Source organism: Podarcis gaigeae, assembly GCF_964106915.1.
Source record: "Podarcis gaigeae genome assembly, chromosome: 1".
Taxonomy (NCBI): Eukaryota; Metazoa; Chordata; class Lepidosauria; order Squamata; family Lacertidae; genus Podarcis; species Podarcis gaigeae.
The window spans coordinates 1638237-1661894 of NC_139678.1; the positions used below are offsets into that span (position 1 = coordinate 1638237).

The 23658-nt window shown below is 52.8% G+C and overlaps 1 protein-coding gene across 14 annotated transcripts in view; it reads left to right on the forward strand.

Annotated features, from left to right (window-relative positions):
• Nucleotides 1-19791, forward strand: part of RGS3 (regulator of G protein signaling 3) — a 70445-nt gene extending 50654 nt beyond the window's left edge. For 5 of the 14 annotated variants that reach the window (XM_083732173.1, XM_083732176.1, XM_083732177.1 and 2 more), the window contains 6 exons: nt 3495-4178; nt 10975-11072; nt 14757-14858; nt 15605-15666; nt 16665-16831; nt 18416-19791. In XM_083732173.1, coding sequence (XP_083588299.1) covers nt 3495-4178; nt 10975-11072; nt 14757-14858; nt 15605-15666; nt 16665-16831; nt 18416-18601 — 1299 coding nt within the window. In that variant the 3' untranslated portion in view covers nt 18602-19791. Of the gene's footprint in view, nt 1-3494; nt 4179-10974; nt 11073-13026; nt 13142-14269; nt 14468-14756; nt 14859-15604; nt 15667-16664; nt 16832-18415 lie in introns of those variants that run through there. The other 9 variants (XM_083732172.1, XM_083732175.1, XM_083732167.1 and 6 more) reach the window with 4 other exon arrangements.
• The last annotated feature ends 3867 nt before the right edge of the window (nt 19792-23658 follow it).

Consider the following 23658-nt stretch of genomic DNA (forward strand, 5'->3'; position numbering starts at 1 on the left):
CCAGTGGATCTACTCTGAGTAGCACTCACACTGGTTTCAACCCCGAGTTTTGGTCAGTCCTTTCTTGTGTCCTTCTGAAGTGCTGCTGAATAATAATAATCATCATCATTTTATATGCCATCCATCCCCCCCCCCCCCAGCCACTCCTGGCAGCTTCCATCAAATTAAGATACAGTGCACCAAACATTGAAAACTTCCCTATCCAAGGCAGGGGAGTTGATGCCCTCGGAGCCTCCAGCATTTCAGCAGAGAGATGCACCACTTTGAGAAGCAGTTTTAAAAGTAGGATATAAAAATGTAAATTGATGAAAGGAAGCACTTGGCCACATTGCACTAATGTTTGAGTATGTTGATGTTATTTAACAAACACAGTGGGCTGCCTGGCTTAGGGGATTTTATTTGTTTTGTGTGTGTTTGTCTATTTAACATTCAGGAACCAGGGGCAGATTAGCCCAGTGTTGCCTACTCTGCTGATGGGAGACTTTCCAGGGTCTGAGGCAGGGGTGTGTGTGTGTGTGTGTGTGTGTGTGTGTGTGTGTGTGTGTTCCATCAGTACTTGCTGCCTGCTCCTTTTTAATCAGAGTTGCTACCAGGGTTTGAACCCAGGGATCCCTTGCATGCAGAGCGTCTTGATACCCCTCCCTCAGCAAGCACAGCCCAGAGGATCCCCCACCATCATTGCCTCTCTGCTGGTGGAGTTGCCTGGGTGCCACAAATGATTTCTGGGCTCCATCCCTTAAAGAGCTGCTGTGGAGAGGCAATGTTAGGCAGGGACAGCTGATCCTCCTTTGGAATCATAGAATTGTCGAGTTGGAAGGAACCCTGAGGGTCATCAAGTCCAACCCCCTGCAATCCAGGGATTTCCACGCACAGTCTCATGTCCAATTTGAAACCATACTGGACCCTGCTTAGCTTTTTCTGCTGGGCCAAAGCCCCCACCATCCGGGCTAGTTTCAGGGCTTGGCAACTGGTCTTACAGCTTAGGTTACACATGAGAGTCCTGTTTTTATTTTACCAAGTGCACATCAGGCACCTATTGTTGTATTCCACCACTGCACCGCTTGGCTTTCTGCCTGTGAAAGGCACACCATCACCAGATGTGCGCATCTGCAAATCAACTTCCTTGCTCAACCAGGGCAAGTGACTCTTTGCCACCTGGCAAGACCCTGACCCCACACCCCTTTCCAGAATGCTCCTTTGTGTGGCTGTTTGGAGAAACCCTGGAGAAGCCAAGGAAAGAGGGAAAACAGCAAGGAGAGATTCCCTCAGACCCTTCCCTTTTTTTCTCCATCTCCATCTTCCTCCCAAATCTCTCCCGAGGAAGGAGTCAGGGGGGAAGGGACAAAGTCCTTTGTACTAAGTTTTGAGAAAGTGCAGAAACTTCAGGAATCACCCCTGCTTTTTCTTAGCTTCTGTACACCTTTTGCATCTACCAGAAGATATTTGGGGAGGGGGGGAATTGTTGTTGGTCAAAAATTACTAGCCAAGCCAAGATTTGCCTGTCCAATAGGGTGCCTGGTGTTTGCCCACTGGCAGTGTGTTTCTCCAGAGTACCCTCCTTTGACCCTGAAGAGCAAGCAGGCGGAGGCTCCTTCTGTGCAGGCACGAGGCTTCCGGGGTCCAGTCCCCGCCCCCCGTCTAGCTGCAGAAGTGCCCTTTCTCTCTGGCCCAGGAAGCTCTCCAGCTCCTGCAAAATGTCATTCCTGTTGCTTGCTAGTCGCTGGGTCTCATAAGTGGCTCTGGCTGATAGAGCAGCTCCCGGTGCATGACATGTGGCCTGGAAGAATTTCAGCTGCCCTCGCTGCTGACAGTGGTGCTGTGATAGCAGGCAGCCTCTGTTTGTCTAAGCTGGTTGCTCTGACGTCAGGGCTGGGCAAGCAAGGAGCAGGCCAACCTGATTGAATTACAGAAGGATCGGCCCTTGGCTGAGGAGTGGGGGAGGCAGAGAAGCTGCTGGCCGCTTCTTCTAGCCAGGCAACAACAGCTGACCCCACACACGGCTGCCAGGCTAAAAAGAGGATTAGAGCATTCTTGCATCATGCAGGCGTCACTTGTTGCTAACCAGTATAGAATGGAGCATCCATCTCCAGAGGCACTCTACCTCTGAGTCCCAGGCCCTGGGGACAGATAACTGGGAGTGGGGTGATGGTTGCCTAGTGCCCTGCTTGTGAGATTCCTGGAGGTGCCTGGCTAGTGGCTGTTGGATACTTCTATTGGACACTTCTGTTGGATACTTCTCAGGCTGACCCACCTTCGGGGCTGCTCTTCTCTTCAGGGGAGCTGCTTCCAGGCTTGCAGGCTGACCGCCTGGAGAGTGGCCACACCTACTCTGCACATGCCCAGGATAAGGGGGCAGGGATAGGCCTGTCCCATTTTCCTATAGGCAACTGAAAGGGCTGTAACGCATTTTCGGAGCATCCCTTTTGCATGCAGGAGGACCCAGATCCCAGCCGGGTAGGGCAGGGAAGAGAGGGCAGCTGCCAGTCAGTGAAGGCAGAGTGGAGTTAGGTGGACCTACCTGCCTGTCGGTCAAGGGCGGCTCTTTGTTTTGTTTCTGGAACTTGCATCCGAGGAGACCCCTCCAAGGCAGAGACTGCGGCTCCTCATCTTCTCAGGAGGATCTCAGGCACATCGTTAGCTCTTCAGACCCTGTGTCTGAATTTGCAGGGAATTTAATGCAATCCCTTCCCCCGATATTTCCCAATCCAAAGGCACTTCTTCATTCCTGTTGGGCCTTTTTCTGGTGGGACAACCATCCCTCCAAAGAGGGTTTGTAAAATGCTCTTGTGCGGCCTCTCCTAAGGACTGTGGGAAACCCAAGCAAATGTCTGCACATGTCTTGGACTGACCACAGCCCCCATCAGTACACCCAGAGGGCCCCACCCCACCCTCAGGAGCCTCTGGTGAAGAAGGGCTCTCAGGTAGCAGCACGTGATGAGGAAGGGGCCTCTGGCTGTGGCCGGAGCAGAGAAGTGGGAAAGAGACAAGCAGCCTGACTTGGCCTTAGGTGGCTTTCTTATAGAGCCTTATACCTTGGTATCCTTTCCCCCTTTGTAAAGGATCTTGGGTCCCGATCCAGCAGAACGCATGGCAAGCGATGACAGGTTTTTCTCTGCCCTGGTTCTCAAATGTGCTGGGACTTGGGGTGGGCTGGGTGATCATAGTTCTGTAGGTGGACTCTGGAACAGAAGAGGTTTGCTCCCTTCCCAAACGGCAGCTTTCCCTGGACTCTTTGAAGGAAATGGACATCTCTTGGGGGTCACAAGGTTGGGTCTCCAGGCATGCCAAGCCCCTCTTCTTCACAGAATTGTAGACCCCCCTGCAAAGCAGGAATCTCAACTCAAGCATCTGCGATGGAGCAATCCATCTTCCTGCTGCTGCAGTTTTAGACCTGAGCCCCTCTGCCCCGCCCCCCCGCCCCCGGTGCCTGCACTACCCCTACCCCCAGCATGTGGCTGATCCTTTTCCCCTCTCTACTTCTTCCCCTCCCCCAGATGCTCGAGCCAGAGGCTGCAGCGCCAGGGACCTTGCCCTCCACAAGGGAGGACAGAACAAGTCCCACGGCCCACGCCATGAGGGAGGACTCGGTGGAGGAGACAATGGCAGTGGCCCAGGACCCCCCAACAACAGGATCCAGCGGGAAGGGGGACACCAGCCCAGGGAAGTACAAGGAGGAGGAGGAAGGGACCAAAGAGACCCATCTCAGCCCCACAGCCTTCGCCATCCCCAAGCTGCGGCTGGAGGACACAGCAGCCATCGCCACATTTGATCTTGATGGCCCAGCAGACTTTGGGGAGGAGGAGGAGGAGGAGGAAGAAGAAGAGGAGGAGGAGGAGGAGGAGGAGGAAGATGAAGAAGACGAGGACAGCCATGAGGCCTACTTGAGCAGAGGGGAGGTGAAGCGCTGCAGCATGTTTGAAGCCTCGGCCGGCGAGCCACAAGCCTGCAGCCTGAGTGCCCAGAACTCACTACGGCGGCGCACCCACAGCGAGGGGAGCCTCCTGCAGGATCCGCGGGGCGGGCACTGCTTCACCTCCGACACCAGCCTCAACTACGCTGAGGCCCAGGGCCCAGGCACCAGCTGGACACTGCCATCCCCCCAGACACTCAAGAAGGAGCTGGCCAGGAACGGGGGCTCCATCCACCAACTCACCCTGCTCTTCGTCGGGAACCGGAAGGTAGGGCGCGCAGAGGGATCACCTGCAGGGAATCTGGGGGACAGCGGGGGCGCTTGGCATAGGGGCAGAAGGGGTTTTCCTCAAGAAAGGCAGACAGTGGGTTCTGGGGTAGTCTCACGCCCCCAGCAGCTGCCTATACCACCTCTAGGGTAGGGGCAATTCTGGCTCCTGCTATGGAGGATGCTATTGCCTCAGGCAGTGGGCCGCCTTCTTCATTCCTGTCCTTTTGTGGCTCATTTGCCGAAAGAAAGCTAACCAAGTGAGAGTTCAGTATTCTAATAACCTATTATATTTTTTAAATGTTTCTAGTCCTTAAGACAGAGAAGAAAGGCTTGTTTCTGCCCTCCAAATGCAATTCCTTTCCCAGGGAAAGCCAATAACTGGCACATTTGGGTTTAGTCCTTGTGCTGCTCAGACCTATAGAGCCCTAAGGTCACATGCAGCTTCCAGCCAAGACAGCCTTCTCTGCAGCCATCTCCAAGTTCTAGGAGCACCCATAAACCAGGTGCGCAGCCTGGGAGTCATTCTGAACTCACAGCTGTCCCTGGAGGCACAGGTCAGTTCTGTGCCCAGGGCAGCTGTCTACCAGTTCCATCTGCTATGCTGGCTGAGACCCTACCTGCCCGCGCACTGTCTCACCAGAGTGGTGCATGCTCTGGTTATCTCCTGCTTGGACTACTGCAATGTGCTCTACGTGGGGCTACCTTTGAAGGTGACTCAGAAACTACAACTAATAACAGAATGCGGCAGCTAGACTGCCGACTGGGACCTGTCATCGGGACCATGTAAGACTGGTCCTGAAAGACCTACAGTGGCTCTCAGTATGTTTCCGAGCACAATTCAAAGTGTTGGTGCTGCCTTTTGATGCCCTAAATGGCCTCAGCCCTGCATACCTGAAGGAGCGTCTCCCCCCTCCCTCCATTGTTCAGCCTGGGCACTGAGGTCCAGCACTGAGGGCCTTCTGCTGGTTCCCTCATTGCGAGAAGTGAGGTTACAGGAAACCAGGCAGAGGGCCTTCTCACTAGTGGTGGGGCACCAGATGTCCTTTCGCTTTTTGTTGCACCCATAACCCTAGAGGGGTCAAACTGAGCAATGCTGTACTTCTGCCCAGGATGCTGGTGGGCAGGGAAGCTATGTGCTGGTGCTGCTGCTGCTGCTGCTGCTGCTGCTGCTGCTGCTGTGAGCTTCTTCTGCGCTTTGTCCATTATTGCTGCTGCTCTTTTGTGATTGGTCCACCTGCTGCAGCTCAGCCTCCTTGGAGCCCTCGGCCAGGAACTGGTCTGTATCTAACCTGATTAGCTGCAGGAAGCCTGGCTTGATGGCAGTTGCAGGGCTGAGGCTGCCTAGTCCTGAATTCCTGGTGGGGGCTCTTATCATTTGCTTGCCCAAGATGCATGCGTGTGAGCACATGCTTCACCCCTAGGTGACCCTCCTGAGAGGCAGCTAGAAGCTGACTTCTGCTCTCAGGAGGCTTGACAGCACATACAAATGGAGAAATGCAAACAAGTCCTTAGAAAAGTATTTCTTTGGAGATAATTTTCTTCTCTCCCTCCTCCCCCCAAAAAGCTGCCTGGGACATGGGAGGGAGAGGTGAACTGGCCAGGAGGCCGCTTTCTTTCAGCCTTTTGCACAAACTGTTGGTTGGGAATGTGGCTGTTGCTGGAATGGCTTGACAACCACCATCATTCCCCTTTTGCTTACAGAATGTTTGTTTACATTCCAAGGCATCATGGCGGACAAAAAGGAACAGCCATTTTCCAGTCTGTTTCATAAGGATGCTGTTTGCAGTTTTTGACCCCGCTTTCAAAACCTCAGAATGCCTTCTGCGATCTTTCTCTATCATCCTCACAGACAAGTCACCACGTTCTCCCTTTCTCAGATAGAGAGGCTGGGGCTGAGAGTGCGGCTTACCAAAAGCTAGCAAATCCACAATTAGAACTAGGATGTAAAGCAAGGTTTCCTAAATTAGACCCATCTAGACCAAAGGTCCCCTGAGCTCCAGTTGCTGGTGGGCACTCAGGGGAGAGAACAAAGGCCCTCACATCTGGTTGGCTAGTGGGTGAAGCAGGGAATCTGGAGAAGATCTAACCCCACCCTCCACCGCACCCCCCGGAAAGATCGAGTCGCAAGCACTGTGAGCAATTGTTAGCTCAATGGAACTCCCACATTGAAAGGCAGTCTGTCTCTCGATGCTGTTGGCTAGGGAGCAGCAGCAGGGGCAAGGCCTTTGCTCAAGGGTAGACCATCTGCCAAGCATGCAGAAGGTCCAGGTTCAATCCTCATTGGCATCTCCAGGCAAAGTTGGAAGAGCGTTGCTGCCAGTCCGTGTAGACAATCCTGATGGACCAATGGCCTGGCTCAATATAAGCCGCTCCCTGTTTCCTTGATTTCTGTTGGCATGATGCCTTGCTTGGCTGGGGACTTCCTGGAGGCCTTGGCCAGGTGGCAGGGGGTGGAGGGAGGAGGTTTCTTCAGCGGGATACAGAGGCCCTGAAGGCAGACCTGCTCTCAGCTGCTTAGACTGCAGGCAAGGGGGTCTCATGGTGACCCTTCTCTGCTCCTTGACCTTCAACCGGAAAGAGGCAGTTGCAAAACTCCTGGTCCTCAGCAGGGGTGGAGCAAGGGGGTGCGGTGGGTGCAGACCACACTGGGTGTCATCCTGAGGGAGGGCATGACATTCGGCATGCCCCCCACCCACGACTCCCAAGGCTACAGCGAGCAGCGGCTGCAATGGCAAAGCGGTAGGCTTGGGATTCACGGGTGGGGGGGGTGACCTGACCTTGCTACCCCTCTGGTCCTCAGCAGCAGCTCCTGCCCACCTGGTTACCAAAAAACCCCTTCCTCCTTACCGTAGATTCTGGCGTATAAGACGACTTTTCAACCCCAGAAAATCCTCTAAAAAGTCGGGGGACGTCTTATACGCCAGGTATGGGTTCGCTGAGCAGCGGCAGTGGGCGGCAGGTTTCGCGACGGGAGGAAGCTGCCCACCGATGCTAAGCCGGCTTTGCTGGGCAGCTTCTTCCCGGAGCGGAGCCCGCCACCCACTGCCGCTGCCCAGCGAAGCTGCCGCGTATAAGACTGGGCATATAAGTCCAATTTGGGGGGTTGACTTGTACGCCTAATACGCCGGAATCTACGGTAATTCTCAAGCCAAGAGTTTCCCATACTGCCAGGCTGGGCTCGTGGTGTGTCTTGGCTGCCTCCTGGCGGTCATTTCCAGGGTGGCTTTGGGTGTTCCAGATCAGCCCTTCCTTGCAGGGAGAGACCAGAAGGGCTTCTCTACACAGGGAGGAAGCTCAATGTGGATTAGAAGCTGCTTCTGCCTCAGTTTTTTGAGGGGTGGGGGTGGGGTTCTCCACACCAGGTCCTCATCATCCACCTCTCAGCCTGAATGTTTTCCCATCAAGATTTGGTTCTCTCAGCTGATGGATAATCCAGTATGGGAATTAAAACAAATATAAAATTGAACGTTGCCGTGGAGGGGGTTTACATGGGTAGTACCACCTATCCCCAGCCTCCTATTTTGTTTCTGTCATGTTTATGGGTTGTTGTTGTTTTAATTTCAAAGCAATTCCCCCCCCCCCAAAAAAAACACAATTGCTTTCTGTGTGTGAACGGGCAAGAGCAGCACAGGCTCAGATTGTGTGTGTGTGTGTGTGTGTGTTAGTGTGTTAGACATGAGCCATTTTCCCGGCAATTATTGGACAGCTTACATCGAAGCGACCAATTTTCAATTATTCAGTCTGGAAGCTCCTGACACAGAGCAGGGCCTCCCATTCCCTCTGTCTGTCTGTCTGTCTGTCTGTCTGTCTGTCTGAGAAAGGTCTCAGAGGTGCCTCCTCCAGCCTGGCTGTTCTTTGCCCTCTTTGTAAGTTGCTCCTCAGCAGGCTGCCAATGGGGCTGTGGGCAGTGTACACACACACAGGCCTATATTTCATTTTTTCACCTGCTCATTTGTGCAAATTTGGTAGATTGAAAAAGCTATGTTTCAGACATAAAAAGGGACTGCTTTGCCCACTGTGGAATATGCATTAAAAGCTGGCTTTGCTGGAAGTTTGTTTTGCAATTCCACATTCTTTTTGTTTTTCCTTTTAAGGTGCAAGCATGCAGGCAACCAAATACCTGCCTGCATATCACAGCCTCCCAAGGCAGACCGTTCCACTGTCAAATGGCTCTTACTATCAGAAAGCTATTCCTCATGTTTAGTCGGACTCTCCTTTCGTGTAAATAGAGCCCATTGTGTTGGATCCTACCCAGCAGAACAGCAGAAAGCAAACTTGCTCCATTGTTTTCTTTGTCCCTTCTCCCTCAGCTGGTTTACGTGAATGGCTGGAGTTCTCTCTCTCTCTCTCTCTCTCTCTCTCTCTCTCTCTCTCTGTGTGTGTGTGTGTGTGTGTGTGTAAACTGCACAATTCTGAAACTGACTAGATAAAAAGAAGGGCCCGGCTGCATTTGAAGCCACTAATATGTCTACAGCCACTGCTAAGTCATTCTTCTCAGTTTGGATTTAAACTGGGTAGTGTGTGGGTTGGGGAACAACACATAGACGCGCAGGGTAGATAATGGACTGCAGTTTGCAGGCAGCTTCCCAAAGCAGAGCAAATGGGAGTGTGCACAGCGCACAGCCTGGCTGGAAGCTCCCCCCTGTGTTAGCAAGGGCTTGCCCCCTTTCTGTGACCACTGGCAGATGGGCCCCCAAGTGCTCAGCTTCTCCCGCCTGCCTTTCTGCCTCTGCGTGGAAGCAGAGTCTCTCCCTTTCTCCCCTTCCAACAATGGGAGGAAATGTCTTTGGGGCAGGCTGCCTCTTGGAGTGTCTCTGCCAGGGAGGGAGACGGCCAGGCCAATAATCTCCGGAAGCCTCACCTAGCAGGGGAAGGAAGCTGCGGGACCCTCAGGCTCCTTGGCTGGGGAGCCCATTCCCACGGGTGAGCGGAAAGCGAAGGGTGGGGGGAGGGAGGCAAGTGACCAAGAGAGAGAAATTCCTCAGCAAATGATCCTCCTGAGCTGAGCGGGCAAAAAGTGAGGATTTATATTTGTTACGAAACGGGGGGGGGGGGGCATGTCTTCTTCACTACAATATATTTGCTCAATAGAAGACGACGCCTTCACCCCGGTATGGCTCCCCTTTATCACATACACAGCCCAACAGGACAGTGACAATAATCCACCAACAGCATCCAAATCAATATGGCTAACTTGATCCAAAACACCCACCCACCTCACTCACACACGAAAACAAAGATCACCACAGCCAATCACAAACAAACAATCACATCCTAGGCCAACCCCAACCTCTCTCACCACCAAAGGAACACAAGTGAACAACACAAGCATGCTGACACCAAACTACATACATTAAGCATAATAGAAACACTGCTACCCGACCCCACCCCCATCCATCTCCCCTCCCTCCACCCTCCTTTCTTTCTTTCTTTTTTTTTCTTTTCTTTTTTCTTCTCCCCCTAATGCCTCAACAAATGAAATGGATTTGTAAAAATGTTACACGGGGGGAAAAAATACGAGGCATTACACTTACACTGTAAAACAAGAAAACCCTTAATAAAATATTTTTTTTAAAAAAAATTCTCTAGTGTCCTCCCTAATTCCTCAAGTAAGGTGTCAAGACCCTAATCCTGTCAAATCACTCTGCCAAACCTTTTCTCCGGGCAATGCCAGGTGACAGACTATGCATACACTCAGGAAGCGCTTATCTGCGCATATCTCCAGCTCTGCATATTCCCCCCTCCCTCCTCATTATGGTAATCCGGTGTAACCCAACCTTTCCTTAATGTATTCATGATGTAACTGGGATGTATTTTGCACTGTATTCTGGGACATGGAGGGAGTTTCAAAAGTTCATGTCACCCCTTTCTTGGGGTTCAATCTCATAAGTTCATGTCACCCCTTTCTCGGGGTTCAATCTTGTCTTGAACCTGTTGCGCAATAAACCTTGGATCTCCGCATTTTGCTCCTGTCCGGCTGAGCTCATTTTTCTTCCGCAGGGACCCACGGACACTTAGTCCGACGAGCTGGGTGGCAGTGTAGCCCTGCACCCAGATTTAGGCGTAACATATTCTTCCCAGGTTACAACCCAGTGTTGGATACAACGGGGCTTGCTTCTGAGATGAACATATACCCAGCCAGATGGGCGGGGTATAAATAATAAATGAAAAAATAATGCAGGATTGTGCTGCCTCCTATTTCAGTATATTCAGTGAATGGTGCTTTTGGTTCTTGCTACTTATTGGAGCTGAAAAGTGTTGATTTGGGGGCAAATGTTTAATTCATCCAGAAAAGCTTCTGTTTCTATTGCATTTTGTACATTGTCACAACTTCTGCCGCAGCCATAAAACGTGGAAGAGGGGTGTTGCAGGAAATGAAGAACAGCAGGAGCATAAATGCAGCTCCTATTTAAAAATGGTGCTCTTTCTAAGTGAGCAATTAGCAAGAATTTCATTCCCTTTGAGTAAAAAGAGTCAGAGACTTGCTGTGCTTTATAAACCAGAGAGAAATTAAGGGAGAAGACCATTTCAAAGCAAAGCTTGCAGTGATTTGGTTCTTGCGTTGTGGTTATTGTTAGAGAAGCAGGAAGAGGAGGAACAGAGCAGGGAGCAGAGATACCCCATGGCAAGGGGTTCAGGGCTCAGCCCTTGGTCTTTGGAGGTGGCAGAAGGATTCCAGGAGAGGGTGGCTCCCCTCAGCTGCAGCCTGCCTTCAAGGGGCGTCCCACTCCCCAGGGGCTTCTGCTTATCCCCCACCCCGTCCCATCTCATCCCTGTGCTTCTCTCCCCTGCAGCAGCAGCAGCAGCAACATGGGCACCTGCTGGACCCCGACTGGGCCCTTGACCGAGGAGTTTCTTCTCGAGGGGCCTGCAAGAAGACAAACAGGAACCTGTAAGTCGAGGGAGGGGAGGGAGCCCATCTCGGGAGGGGGCTGAGGCCAGACCCAGAGTCCCTGCCTGGAGTTGGGGAGGCCCCACACCAGGCAGGTAACACCCTCATCTGCCACTTGAAACAGACACACACCCCTGCGTGAAGATTCCTGGGACCTGTAGTTTGATAAGGGTGCCAAGAGTTGTTAGGAGAGCCTTAGCACACTACAATGCCCAGGATTCTTTGTGTGTGGTGTGGGGGTGTTAATAAGAATGCTTTCGATACATGATATGGCTGTGACCCTGGAAACCCAGATCCCAAGCTGTGGTGGGCTCTCTAGTTATTGGGGAGTGAGGTGCTAACGGTTATTTCTTTTACTGTTCCTTTCCATGGAGCTGGGGTGGGATGGGGTCACTTTCTGTACACTCAAGGTATCCTCCGATTATTCCTCACATTTTCCAGGGCCAATTGCATGTTCATGGATGGGGCTTGCTTGCTTGGTCCTGAAGGAAAAGTGCTCTGCTCGTGCTCAGAAGCCCCTTGCGTGGGGGCTGCTTCTGCCAGCCGCAGCAGCCACAGAGGAGGTGATTTGCAGGCCATCCACACCAGTCCCCACACCTGCTTCATGTAGCCTGGTACAGAATGAGACCCTGGGTGCTGGGCAGCCTGTGTGCAAAGACTGAAGCAGGGTCAGCTGGCCTCCCTGAACTCCACCCCCTTGCCCGTTGCTGGAGCAGGAGAATGTAAACCTAGGAAAGGAGTGGGTGGGTGTTGGTGCATTTACCACTTCTTTACTCCCTTAGAGAACGGGGTGTCCTCAGCAAATGCTAAAAGGCCTCACGAAGAGCTGGATGAGGACGTTGCCCTGGCAGGAAGGCCATAAGTACCCCAGGCCTGCCCTAGCTGCCCTCGCCAGGGCCTGACACAGTTGAGGAAGACTGCCTCTGAACATGGAGGGTTCATACGCAGGTGTGGCTAAAAGGCGGGCAGTTAAATGAAGCCAAAGTGTCCATCCTGGCTGGCATCCCACCTGTCACCATGGACAACAGCCAGACCCCTCCCCTTTCCCAAAACAGGGCATGGGAGCAGGATGGGCCTTTGCTGCTGCCACCCAGTGCAGCATTTATGTCTCTGAACCACAGAGCTTCAGCCGGTAGACCCCCTCCACCCCCCACTCCTCTATGCATTTTGCCTGAAACCACACCTGTCAGTATTCAGCATCAGTGTCTACTCAGAGGAGATTCATTGAAACTGATGAACGTGATTCCCTCAGGCCCCTTCCTAATTCCAGCACGGCCCTGTTGTGCCTCTTCTTTCCAAAGAGGCTGCTTCATGTCTGTCCCGAGAGGGCACACGCCACATGCTCAGAAGTACTCTGCCCCCTAACAGAAGGAAGAGTTCTGCTTAGCGCAAAGGCACTGCACATGTTCCCCAAAGGGGAGAGATGGGCAAGGCAGACAGACAGCCACTGGGTCCGTGTGGGGATTTCCCCTCTCCTGGCCGGCCACATCCTCTTCATGCAATCTAAGATTTGTAGAGTTCGGAGGGGTCTCAAGGGTCATCTAGCCCAACCCGCTGCAATGCAGGAATCGTAACTGAAGCACAATCTTTGTTCCTGGGTGCTACTCTTGAGTAATCAGCCCTGGGTTGCTGCTCATCCGATGCAGCCATCTCTCATTTGTTTCATTTTTATGCGAGAGATAAAACGGACGAAGACGGCAACTGGGGTCTTCTAGCCCAAAGAGGGGAGCTTGAAGCCCGCCTTACACTCTTGCCCTTAAGAAGTGGGGCGGGGCATATAAATGAGCCCCTCCTCTGCAGATGCGGGCAAGGGGTGGACGCGGGGAGGGCTTCAGGAGTCCCGCTGCGCATGCTCGAGCGTGGGGAAGCGTCGTTGCGAGGCGCCGCCGTGGGGTGTCGCTGTCGGCGCACTAGTGAGTGGGGACGCGGCGGAGGGGAGGATCCGGCGCCCCTTTCTCAGCCCGAGGGTCCGGGGAGGGAAAGGGCGGGGGGCTTCAGCTGCCTCCGAGGTCTCCGCGCATCCAGATGCATCCCTCCGCGCGGGGGCTCGCCGAATGGTACCTGGAGAGGTGAGGGAGGCACCAGGAGACGCGGCTTCCTCGCGAATAGGAGGAGGGCATTCGGCTTTATTTTAAAAGTACCGGGAAATATTATTTTGAAACAGGACGCCCTTCTCAATCTGCACTCTGCATTTGCTCAGGAGCGCTCTCGCCGATTTCCCACGTTGCTGGCTCGCTGGCATTCCAGTCATTTAAAACGGAGTTGGGGGCCACGGATGGCCTGGGCGCAAATCCTCAGAGCTGGACTCTTGAAATCAGTTTTGGGGGTGAGACGAGCCCCCCCCCGCCCCCACCTCTCGAAAAGACCCGGGTCTGGAAAGGACGTGGGGAGATCAGCTAGCAATCAATCAATAAAATTGGGGGGTTCCCTTTCAATTAAGGAAAGCTGCCCCGGGGAGGCGCGGGTATGACGCTGAATCTGGACATCCGCTGCGTCTCAAGGGCGCCCCATTTGACCCTTGTTTGTGAGGATGGGCATTCATGCACGTGGAGGTAAATTCAGGTTGGACGGGAGGCTAAAAAGGGATGGGGCTTCTTGCGAGAAAGCTGCCCCGGGGAGGAGGGTGGGCTACCCTTTTCCTTGCCCCTACGGTCGTTAACCTCCCCGCGAAGCAGTCGGGGCGAAGGGCGACCATCGCAGGCTGCCCACCAAATCCATTCGGGGTAGGGAAGGCGCGGTTCCGCCCCGGAGTCTGCGGGGAAAGGGCACGTCCGCACTGCCCTCTCCGAGCTCATCCAAGGCGCCTTTAGCGCACAGGGCTGCCCTTCCTGCGGCTGTCCCTTGTGAGGGGTGCTGGAAAGGGGGCCAAACTGCAGCTCCCACCAGGATCGCTCTGGGATGCGCACGGGGGATGCTTGGAGCGTGTAGTGTGGCTCTGGCCCGGAAAGAAACGGCAGAGCAGGCTTTGGGAAGGCTCTGGGCTGCGGGGGTCCCAGCCTCTCCGCTCCCCCCGTGAAGAGGGCACAAAGGTCGCCAAGGAAACCGCGACCTTCCCTTGATTGACATCTCCCTGCCTTCCTCCCCCCGTTTAACCCTCGGCGCGCCAGGAGCTCTATAAATAGCCTCGCCCCGCCCCGGCCCGAAATAGGATCCCTTGGGCGGCCCTTGCACGTGCAGCCGCCCCCCTTCCGAGGGGCTGGCGGGGCCGGTCGGCCGGCTGCAGACGCGGCTGTGCTCTGGCTGCGCTCCGGCTGCTGGCGTCCCCCGGAGCGCCCGGCCATGCCCTTCTCCCGCGAGGCGGCCCAGGCGGTGGAGCTCCACGCGGAGATCCTGCGGGGCTCCCGGGGAAGAGGCGGCGGCGCGCTCAGCCTGCAGCGGAGACACACCTTGAAGGAGTACGTGCGACACCCCCGGCGGCTGCTGCGCCCTTTGTGCGTGCTCAGGGGCACTCTTGGCCCTGGCTGGGAAGCCTCTGAGCTTAGGCGGATGGCGCTGTGCTCGCTCGGAAGACTGCGCAGGGTTGGATTCCTTGTCGGGGTTTGCGGCGTGGTTCCTTAGCGGGGCGCCCGGCCGGAACCCTCCTCCCTGCCCTTGAGGACAAAGGAGAGGCGCCGGGCTGGGTTTGTTCCTTTGCTTCCCCGCAGCCTCGCTAACCCCCCTGCCCCTTCTGCTTTGCATCTCCAGGGCCAAAGACATGAAGACCCGGCTGGGGATCTTCCGAAGGCGGAACGAGTCTCCTGGAGGCCCTGCAGCCTGCAAGGCGGACAAAGCCCTCAAGACCCTCAGGTAAGGAAGGGGGGTGCTAGGTGAGAATAGGCTTGAGGTGTCTCAGGGGTGGTCCCAGATCCGCAGAGGTTAAGCCAGGCTGGGACATGGTCTCTGAGTTTCTCTTCCCAGCGCAGAACTTCACCCACCAAGAGCAGAAGCTGCGCTTGAGGTCCCAGCTGGAAAACGTTCCTGGAGCTTTCTCTCCTCTTCTGACCCAATCCTGCTCCTCCATTTGTAGCAGTCATATCCTGGGTGGATTTCCAGCATCTTTAAACTGGAGAGGGTCTGAGAGAGAAGTCACGGGCATCCCTGCACACACAACATGATTGGTGCTTAAACACATTTTGAACCAATGCAAAAATCTGTATTTCCCAATTTTTCTTTGCGAGAAATCTTTTTTAAAGCGTGCGTAGGATTTTCAGACAATGCAGGTTTTGGCCTTGCTTTTTGAAATCCATTAATTGGTGGGTTGGAAGGCTGCATCTTGAAAAATGAATGTTGGCTATTACAGTATAGTAAAAGGAAGTTCAGCAACATCTGTGTTTTGGGAATGGGGGGTGTTGTTTAGTCGGGCAGAATCAAAATGCAAGCTACTTTCATGTATGTTAATCAAGCAGCATTTGCCTTAAAATTTTAATTTACTCAAGTTTTTTTGGGGGGGGGGGGGCCTTAATCCTCTGGGGGAAGGGGTTTCCCTTTTCCCTGCCTTGCAGCTTCTCTTTCCTGCCAAGTGACTCCTCCCCTCATTTTCTCCTTCTCCTCAGGCCAACTCCTGAAGAAGCTGTCAAGTGGGGAGAGGCGCTGGAAAAACTGCTTCAGCATAAATGTAAGGCAGGAGGAATTTTGCCGTTTCTAGCTTTTGAGAATCACTTAAGCTTCAGAGACACAGAGCCCAAACTCCTGAAACATCTGTGACTCTCTGATATGTGCAAAATCTTGTTTTTAAGTGGTACCTGCAATTCAGTGGTATCCTCCCTTTCTCTCTGGCTTTTTAAAAGCACTGTGGAGATAACAGCATCCAAGGCTTGGCAGGGTGTGTGTGTGTGTTTGTGTAACTCTGAGGGTGATGCTCCTCCCCTCCCCATTGGCTGCTTTCACCCCCAGATTGCTCTACCCCCCAGCTGCCCAGCTGTTTGTTGCCTGGCACAGAGGCAGAGCCCACTGGCTCGTCTGACGCATGATCTCCTTCTCTTGGCTGGCAGTGATGCTCCCACAGTCTTGGCCAGAGAGAGGCTTTGGACAGTTTCTGCCCTCTGAGATTCTTTTCCAAGCTGGGCATGTTGCAGTTTGTGGGGAACTTTTCTCTGTGCCATCCTTGGATTGTGGATCTGCTGCTTGGTGTTAGGAAATGGTTGCACCTACAGAACTCTCACGTTTTACCCTTCTGGTGCCTGAAATGCATTGCTGGGGGAGACAGGCCTGGTTTAGCCTGCTGTGCCACCTCAGAAGAGGCTTGCTGGTTTAGACCCAAGGTCCATTGAGTTCAGTAATTCATGTGCCAGCCAGGTGCCTTTGGCCCTTGCCTTCATCCCCTGTGTGTCTGGTCTTTAGAGGCAAACCACTTCTGGCTATGCATCCCAAGAGTTGCCCTTCCCTCTTTCCTTAAGAGCAAGCACCCCCAAACTCAGCCCTCCAGATTTTTTTGGGACTACAGCTCCCATCATCCCTAGCTAACAGGACCAGTGGTCAGGGATGATGGGAATTGTAGTCCCAAAACATCTGGAGGACCGAATTTGGGGAAGCCTGCTTAAGAGGAAGGGGCCAGAAGGGGAAGGCTGCTGGCTGCTGCCCCCCGGCCCTCAAGGCTGCTTTCTCCCGCTCCAGATGGTCTGGCCGCCTTCCGTGCCTTCCTGCGCACCGAGTTCAGTGAGGAGAACCTGGAGTTCTGGCAGGCATGTGAGGACTACAAGAAGATCAAGTCCCAGTCCAAGATGGTGTCCAAAGCCAAGAAGATCTATGCGGAATACATTGCAACCCAGTCCTGCAAAGAAGTGAGTGAGTGAGTGAGTGGCTAGCTGGCTTCCGTTGCCCGGGGGTGGGGGGGGGTGGCAATCCAAGGCCTGTTGCTGTTGGCTGTGCCAAGGTCTGGGGTGAAATGGACACCTGGAGGAAGGATTTTGAAACTCAGCCTTGAGATTTTGCAGCTCAATGCTTATCTTGCGTCCAGCTCATGAACAGGCTTAAGACAACGCCAAAGTTGTAGGCTACCCGATTTAAGGTACATGGACATGTGTTTAACTGAAACCTGTATATGGGCAGTTTACAGCTGGAGGGGAGCAACTCAGGTCTAGGTTTGTGCAAGGAAACTGCCTAGAAACTCTTTCCTCCCCAAAAACTTGCTATCACCTTTGAGGGGCCCATGAAGACTCTTAGAGAAACAGCTCTGAGGTGAGCAGGGAAAGGCCAGTTGTTACAGCCCAGTTTGGTAAAATTCCCAATTTACGCCGGTTTCTCTGTCCTGGCTGCTCTGCAGAGAGTTTGGGAACTTTCCCAGGGATTGTGTTGGAGAGCCTGGGTATGTTCTCCCTGCCTGACCAGAGTTTCCATTTGGAGAAGGGAATGGCTTCTGTTTAAGTCCATGGAGCAGGTAATGACTGCTAGGAGAGGTCTGCTGGCTGGTCAGCTGCTTGGCAGAGGGGGAGACGATCTAGTACAGAGGCCAGCAAGGTTTATCTTGCCTGGGCCGGATCAGTCCCACGGAGATCCCTCTATGGGCTGGATACACACGCGCCTGCTATTTTCAGCATCTGCACATGCACAGACGTGGTTTTCAGCACTGCGGAAGCGAGTCCCTGTGCCGCGCTGGTTTAGCGCAGTGCATGAGTGGGCGGCTCGGTTTGGGGGAGGCTCAGGGGCCGGTCAGATGACCTCTGTGGGCCGCAGGTTGCTGACCTCTGATCTAGTGGCTGGCAAGAGGCATTAGCGGGATGCCTTTGACGTGCCTTTTGCCCACTGCAGGTTCAGAAGAGGGATTTGTAGCTTTCAGGAACAGGCAGCATTGGGAAGAGACTGTCTGCCATGGGCACTCTGCCTCAGCTGCTCCGCCTTTTTAAAAAAGAAAATCCCAGCTCTTTTTGCTGCTGGAAAAGATCTCTAGGTGTATCAGCCACGCTTCCCAGGGGGCTGTGCTGCCCCCCCCTGACCATTTCTCCACCCATCCAACCAAACAACCAACCAACCAACCACCCTTAACATAATAGGAGCCTGCTGGATGAGGCCAAAGGGCACCCATTCTGTCCAGCATCTTTCTGTGGGAAACCCTTGAGCAGGATTTGAACGCGAGAGCCCTCTCCCCTCCTGTGGTGTTCAGGTGTTCAGAAGAATTTCTCTTTCTGACCATGGAAGTATAGTCATCCTGGCCAGGAAGAACTGTGAGGGGAGAGAGACTTTGTGTGCTGATCACAGCTGTTTCCACTTGCCTCCCCCCCCCCAACAGTGATCAGCACAAAGTCTCTCTCCCCTCATAGTTCTTCCTCTAGAAACAGCTCCTTTTCTCTCTCCTGAATCTGCCTTCCTGCTATCGTATTTGAGCTGCAGTCACTGAATGGGGACTTTCCTCCCTCCTGCTCTCGTAGGTCAACCTGGACTCCTACACCCGGGAGCACACCAAGGACAATATGCAGAGCATCTCCCGGAGCAGCTTTGACCTTGCCCAGAGGCGAATCTACGCCCTGATGGAGAAGGACCCCTACCCTCGCTTCCTGCGCTCAGAGTTGTATTTGGACCTCGTCAACCAGAAGAAGCCCAGCCCTCCGCTGTAGAGGCGGCCTGGCCAGCTTCTGAGGGGAGACTTATTTCTGGGAGGGGTATGTTTACATGTGATCCGCTGCCTTTCTGGTCGGAGGCCTGCCTGGACAAAGAAGCCACCGCTTCCTTCTGGAAGAGCGCTTCCCCCCACCCCTGGGGTCAGACAGCTCGGCCTCCTCATTCTCTCCCACCCCAGGAGCTTGCTTTGTCTCTCCGGTACGACAACGTCATGGTGACCAGGAGCTGGAGGCTGGGGGTCCCACCAGACCACTGTGAAGTTCAGAGCTGTCTTCCCTCGCCCTGCTGCGCCCGGGGGCTGTTGCAGAGGGGCCGCTTTCTGAGCCTGGACCCAGAGGGAGTTTGTGGGGTGGCAGACAAAGATGGATCCTCCTTCCAAAGAGTTGCTGACAAAGGGACTTGGGCAGCACTTGGGGGAATTATCGCCCTTGGCACTTGGGCATCTCTGCTCTCGATAAAGAACTCTTTCTTCCTCTTCTTCCTCTGTCTCGTCCTTCTCCCAAGGAATGCTCAAGCAGCCCCCTTCTGCTTCCAGTTGTCATCTGTTCCCCTATTTATTGAAATCATCTAGCTGGATGCTCAACAGGTTGTGTGCATGACCACTGCTCAACTGCTTGTTGAGTTTTTTTGTTTTTTTACTTCAAGTGCAATATTATTAATATTATTATTACTGTTTTTGTTTATGTGCCTCTTCTCTCGCCGCCCCCCCCCCCAATCTCCCGGAACTTTGCAGTGGAGCGAATGTGCCTAAGTTCTGAGTGTGTCCAGCATCTCTGACGATGCTGATGACTGACGACATCTGCTGTACCTGCAGGCAGCTGAGAGATCTGTAAGAAGAGGGCTGAGGGCAGACTGTGGCCTCTGCGGTCAACACACAAGAGATGAAAGAGTGCTGTGTGAATGGGATGGTGACTGTGCTGGTTGGGCCTCCAGGGGGGAGAGTGTGCCTGTATGTGTGTCTGCGTGTGCGCGAGGCCCCCGCTTGCTCATGCTTTGGTCCAGGAAGCTCCGGCTGCCTCCTCTCTGGAGGAATCTGGTGGGTGGACGCTTGGCCAAGGGCCTGGTCTACAACTCAAGCCCATCTCTGCAGGTAGCTGTTAATGTTGTGCTGTTGTTTTTAAACCCATCAACTTCTTTTTTTTAAATGTCATGGCTATTTAGGATAAATAAAGAGAGAATAAAAGTCCCTAGCTTCTTTTTTTCCTTCCTATTTCTCAGCTTTCCCAAGGCTTTCCTTCCAAGCCAGGCTTTGTCAGAGACCAATCTGGGATGGGCTTCTTAATTTAGAAATTGGTGTCTGCACTTTCCCTGACTGGAGGGATGTGGTTGGGCGACTGGCTTTGGGGAAACTGCACCATTGTCTGCCTGCCTTCATCTCGGCTGTGCAGAAGGGCTCTTGGTGGCTGTCAGTCAAGATCGCTGGGGAAATCTGCAGCAAAGGATGTCCTGAGCAAAGCTCTCTTGAGGCTGCCAACCAGCCCGCTAAGCCCTTGTGATGAGACTTGGTTCCATTCTCCCTGCCCCAGTCAGTCAAAGTTGACCCTAGGGGTGCAGGGAGGGTTCTCCTTCACAAGCACGTTCCTTGCAGGGAATGCACTTGTACAGCAGCACCTAGCAGGATCGAGCCCTGCCCATCTACTGACATCTTCTGGTGAGGTTGGTGATGGATGGGGCATGGTTTGGGGGAAATGGTCTCACAGGCCAAATTGGACCCATGGCATGCCAAGAGTGGATGGGCCAGGGTTTCCCCACTCCATTCTTTGAGCCCCTGCTTGGTGTCCTGAGATGTTAGCTCTCTGGAGAATTGACGAGTCCCACCTCACCTCCATTTGGGACAAGAAGGCTCAGCTGGTTTTCACTCTCAGACTTACGCTCCGAGGGCCTTCAAGCTGAAGAGGGCAGCTGGACTTGAACTCATATCTTCCTGGGGCATTTTCTTCGCCACTGAGCAATTGGCCCCTCTCTGGTTCTCTCCAAAAGAACAGCAAGAGCATCTCAGAGCTGTTCTCAGCCACTCACTTCGTTTGGACAAAGTGCAGGGAAAATTTCATTTCATTTTCCATTTCCTCCGACCGCTTTTTTTTTTTTTTAAAGGCCGAGTTATTTTTAGGGATTGCTGTGAGCAACAGGCCCGCTAAGCAAATAAGAGCTTCACTTTTCTTTCCTTCTGCAAAATGTGCACAGTGGGTTTTGGCAGGAGGAGACCCAAGATGGGGCTCCGTCCTAAGAGGAACATTTTATGAGGCCCCTGAAGGATCTCCCTGGCCTTAATTACAGCAAAGTTAAAGCCACGCTAATTGCCAGCACTACCTCAGCTTTTCCAGCTCCTGACGCTCAGAGCACTTAGTTCTCCCTCAGGGCCTGCGTCTGGGTAGAAAACAAAAAAGTGGCCAAGGACGATGCCACCTTTGGGTAACACGTTGGGGGGAGTGCAAGCAGGTTGGGTGAAAACTCCAGAATTGTAGTGCTAGCAAAGTGACTGGTGCATCATTTGTGTGGGCAGGAGAGGGGGGTGGGTGGAAACCTGGGATTCTGATGGAAGCCAGGTAGCTGTCTTCAGTTGCATATCTAGTTGCATTTATTGCAAGTTCCCATTTCAAAGATGAGTAACTGAGGCCAGTTAGTAAGTCTCCCCCTGAGGTGATTCTTGGTGTCTCCCAGATTCCAAGTCCAGCTTCTCTGTACACTCTCGGTCACGGCCTCTTTGGTCTCCTCTAGGATAGCTGAAGCTCTCCACCACCACAGAAGGAAAGGACCTGAAGGTGAGTAAGCTACCTGGGAAGCCAAAGGAACTGATTTCTAACTGCCCCCCCAGCCTCAGACAGGAGTAAAATAGTGGCTGAAAGTGGGGGGGGGGGAGAGAGACACACACACACAAAAAGAAACAATAGCTCTGTCTGTAAAACGGCTCAGGTGTGGAGCCACCAGGTCCTCATTATCCAAATGAGTCTGAACGTCTTCCCATCAGGATAGGGTTTTCCCAAATGAGGGATGACCCAGTAAGAGATGTAAAACCAATATAATGTTGTAATGTGTTTTTACTATTTTTTGTTGGAAGCCACCCAGAGTAGCTGGAGCAACCCTGTCAGATTAATATTATCATTAACTGAATGTTGTCTGGGGGAGTGGGGCTTTTTACATGTGTGGCACTACCTGTCCCCACCCCCTATTTTTATTTTATTATTAAAGTTCCCCCCCCCAAAAAAAACAACAACTGCTGTAACATACAACAAAAGCAATTGCAGGAGCATCATAGGCTTGGAGAAGAGTTTAGAGGAGCCATTTTCCTGGCAATTATTGGACAGGTTATACAGACATGACCAATTTTCAGTTACAGTGGTACCTCTGGTTATGTACATAATTGGTTCCGGAGGTCCGTTCTTAACCTGAAACTGTTCTTAACCTGAAGCACCACTTTAGGTAATGGGGCCTTCCGCTGCTGCCGCACCACCACCGCAATATTTCTGTTCTCATCCTGAAGCAAAGTTCTTAACCCGAGGTAGTATTTCTGGGTTAGCGGAGTCTGTAGCTCTGTCTGAGAAAGGTCTCAGAGGTGCCTCCTCCAGCCTGGCTGTTCTTTGCCCTCTTTGTAAGTTGCTCCTCAGCAGGCTGCCAATGGAGCTGTGGGCAGTGTACACACACACAGGCATATATTTCATTTTTTCACCTGCTCATTTGTGCAAACCTGGTAGATTGAAAAAGCTATATTCCAGACATAAGAAGGGACTGCTTTGCCCACTGTGGAATATGTGTGAATAGTCATCAACATCAGCTTTGTTGGACTGGTCATGTATGGATGCCTGATGATCGTCTTCCAAAGCAACTACTCTATTCCAAACTTAAAATGGAAAGTGTAATGCTGGTGGTCAACAAAAGAGGTTTAAAGACTCTCAAGGCAAATCTAAAAAAATGTGGTATAAGCTCTGATAACTGGGAAACACTGGCCTGCGAGCGCTCCAGTTGGAGAACAGCCTTCACTAACGGTGTCATGGGCTTTGAAGACACTCAAACTCAGGACGCAAGGGAGAAACGTGCTAAGAGGAAGGCGCGCTTGGCAAATCCACACCGTGATCAACTCCCTCCTGGAGGCCAGTGTCCCCACTTTGGAAGGACATGTGGATCCAGAATTGGCCTCCACAGTCACCTACGGACTCATTCTTGAAACCGTGTTTATGGAAGACAATCTGACTTGGCTATGAGGGATCGCCAAAGAGAAAAATGTGTGAAACGCTGGCTTTCATGCGTCAAGTGAATTCTAATATGTCAAAAATTAAAATGAATATTCATAAGAGTACAAGGTGAATACACACATGTAAGTACATAAGCCACATGTCTGCAACAGTACAGGAGAGCAATCCTGAAGCCATTTCGAGCTGTGCTTTTCTGAATATTGCAAACTCATGCGGAGGCAGCGGTTGCTCTCTTCCTAGAGCCCCTCTAGAGAAGCAAGAAGGGAGAAGCGCGAGCGCCACCTGCAGCTCCTGTGGGAAGTGCGTCTCACAGTCCAGCAGGAGACTCAGGAAACTGCAGTGAACTCAGTTTAATATACACTGAAATAAAGTTTCTCTTTATCCAGAGGATATTTCCTAATTTTTGAAGGGTGATAGACTGTAGAATATTTGTCTATGTCTTTCCCTTAATATTCGTGCAACAAATGTAATAAGTGCCCATAGCTGGAAACTGTCTGCATGTGGGGAGGGGGTGGCGGCGGCTGCTGCTGCGCTTTGGTCCCACTTGTGGGCTCCTTGGCTGTGGGGTGCCCCACCGGTGGCCCCTGGGAGAACAGCGGCGGGCTGGGCTGGATGAACCCCTCAGGGCATGATGATGATGATTTTATTCAGATGTTGCCAGTCTCTTCTGACTTTCTCATGGGACACACGTGCCTTGGAACATGCAAATATCTCTGCCCCCTTCAGCCAATGCCTTTAGCCTTTTCAATTTTAGCCATAAGCCGCCTTGAGACCTCATCGGCGGGGGAAGACGGGATGGAAATACAATACCATAAACAAGCTATAGCTTAGAGCCTCACTCTCTTGGGAGCACCCAAAAATTG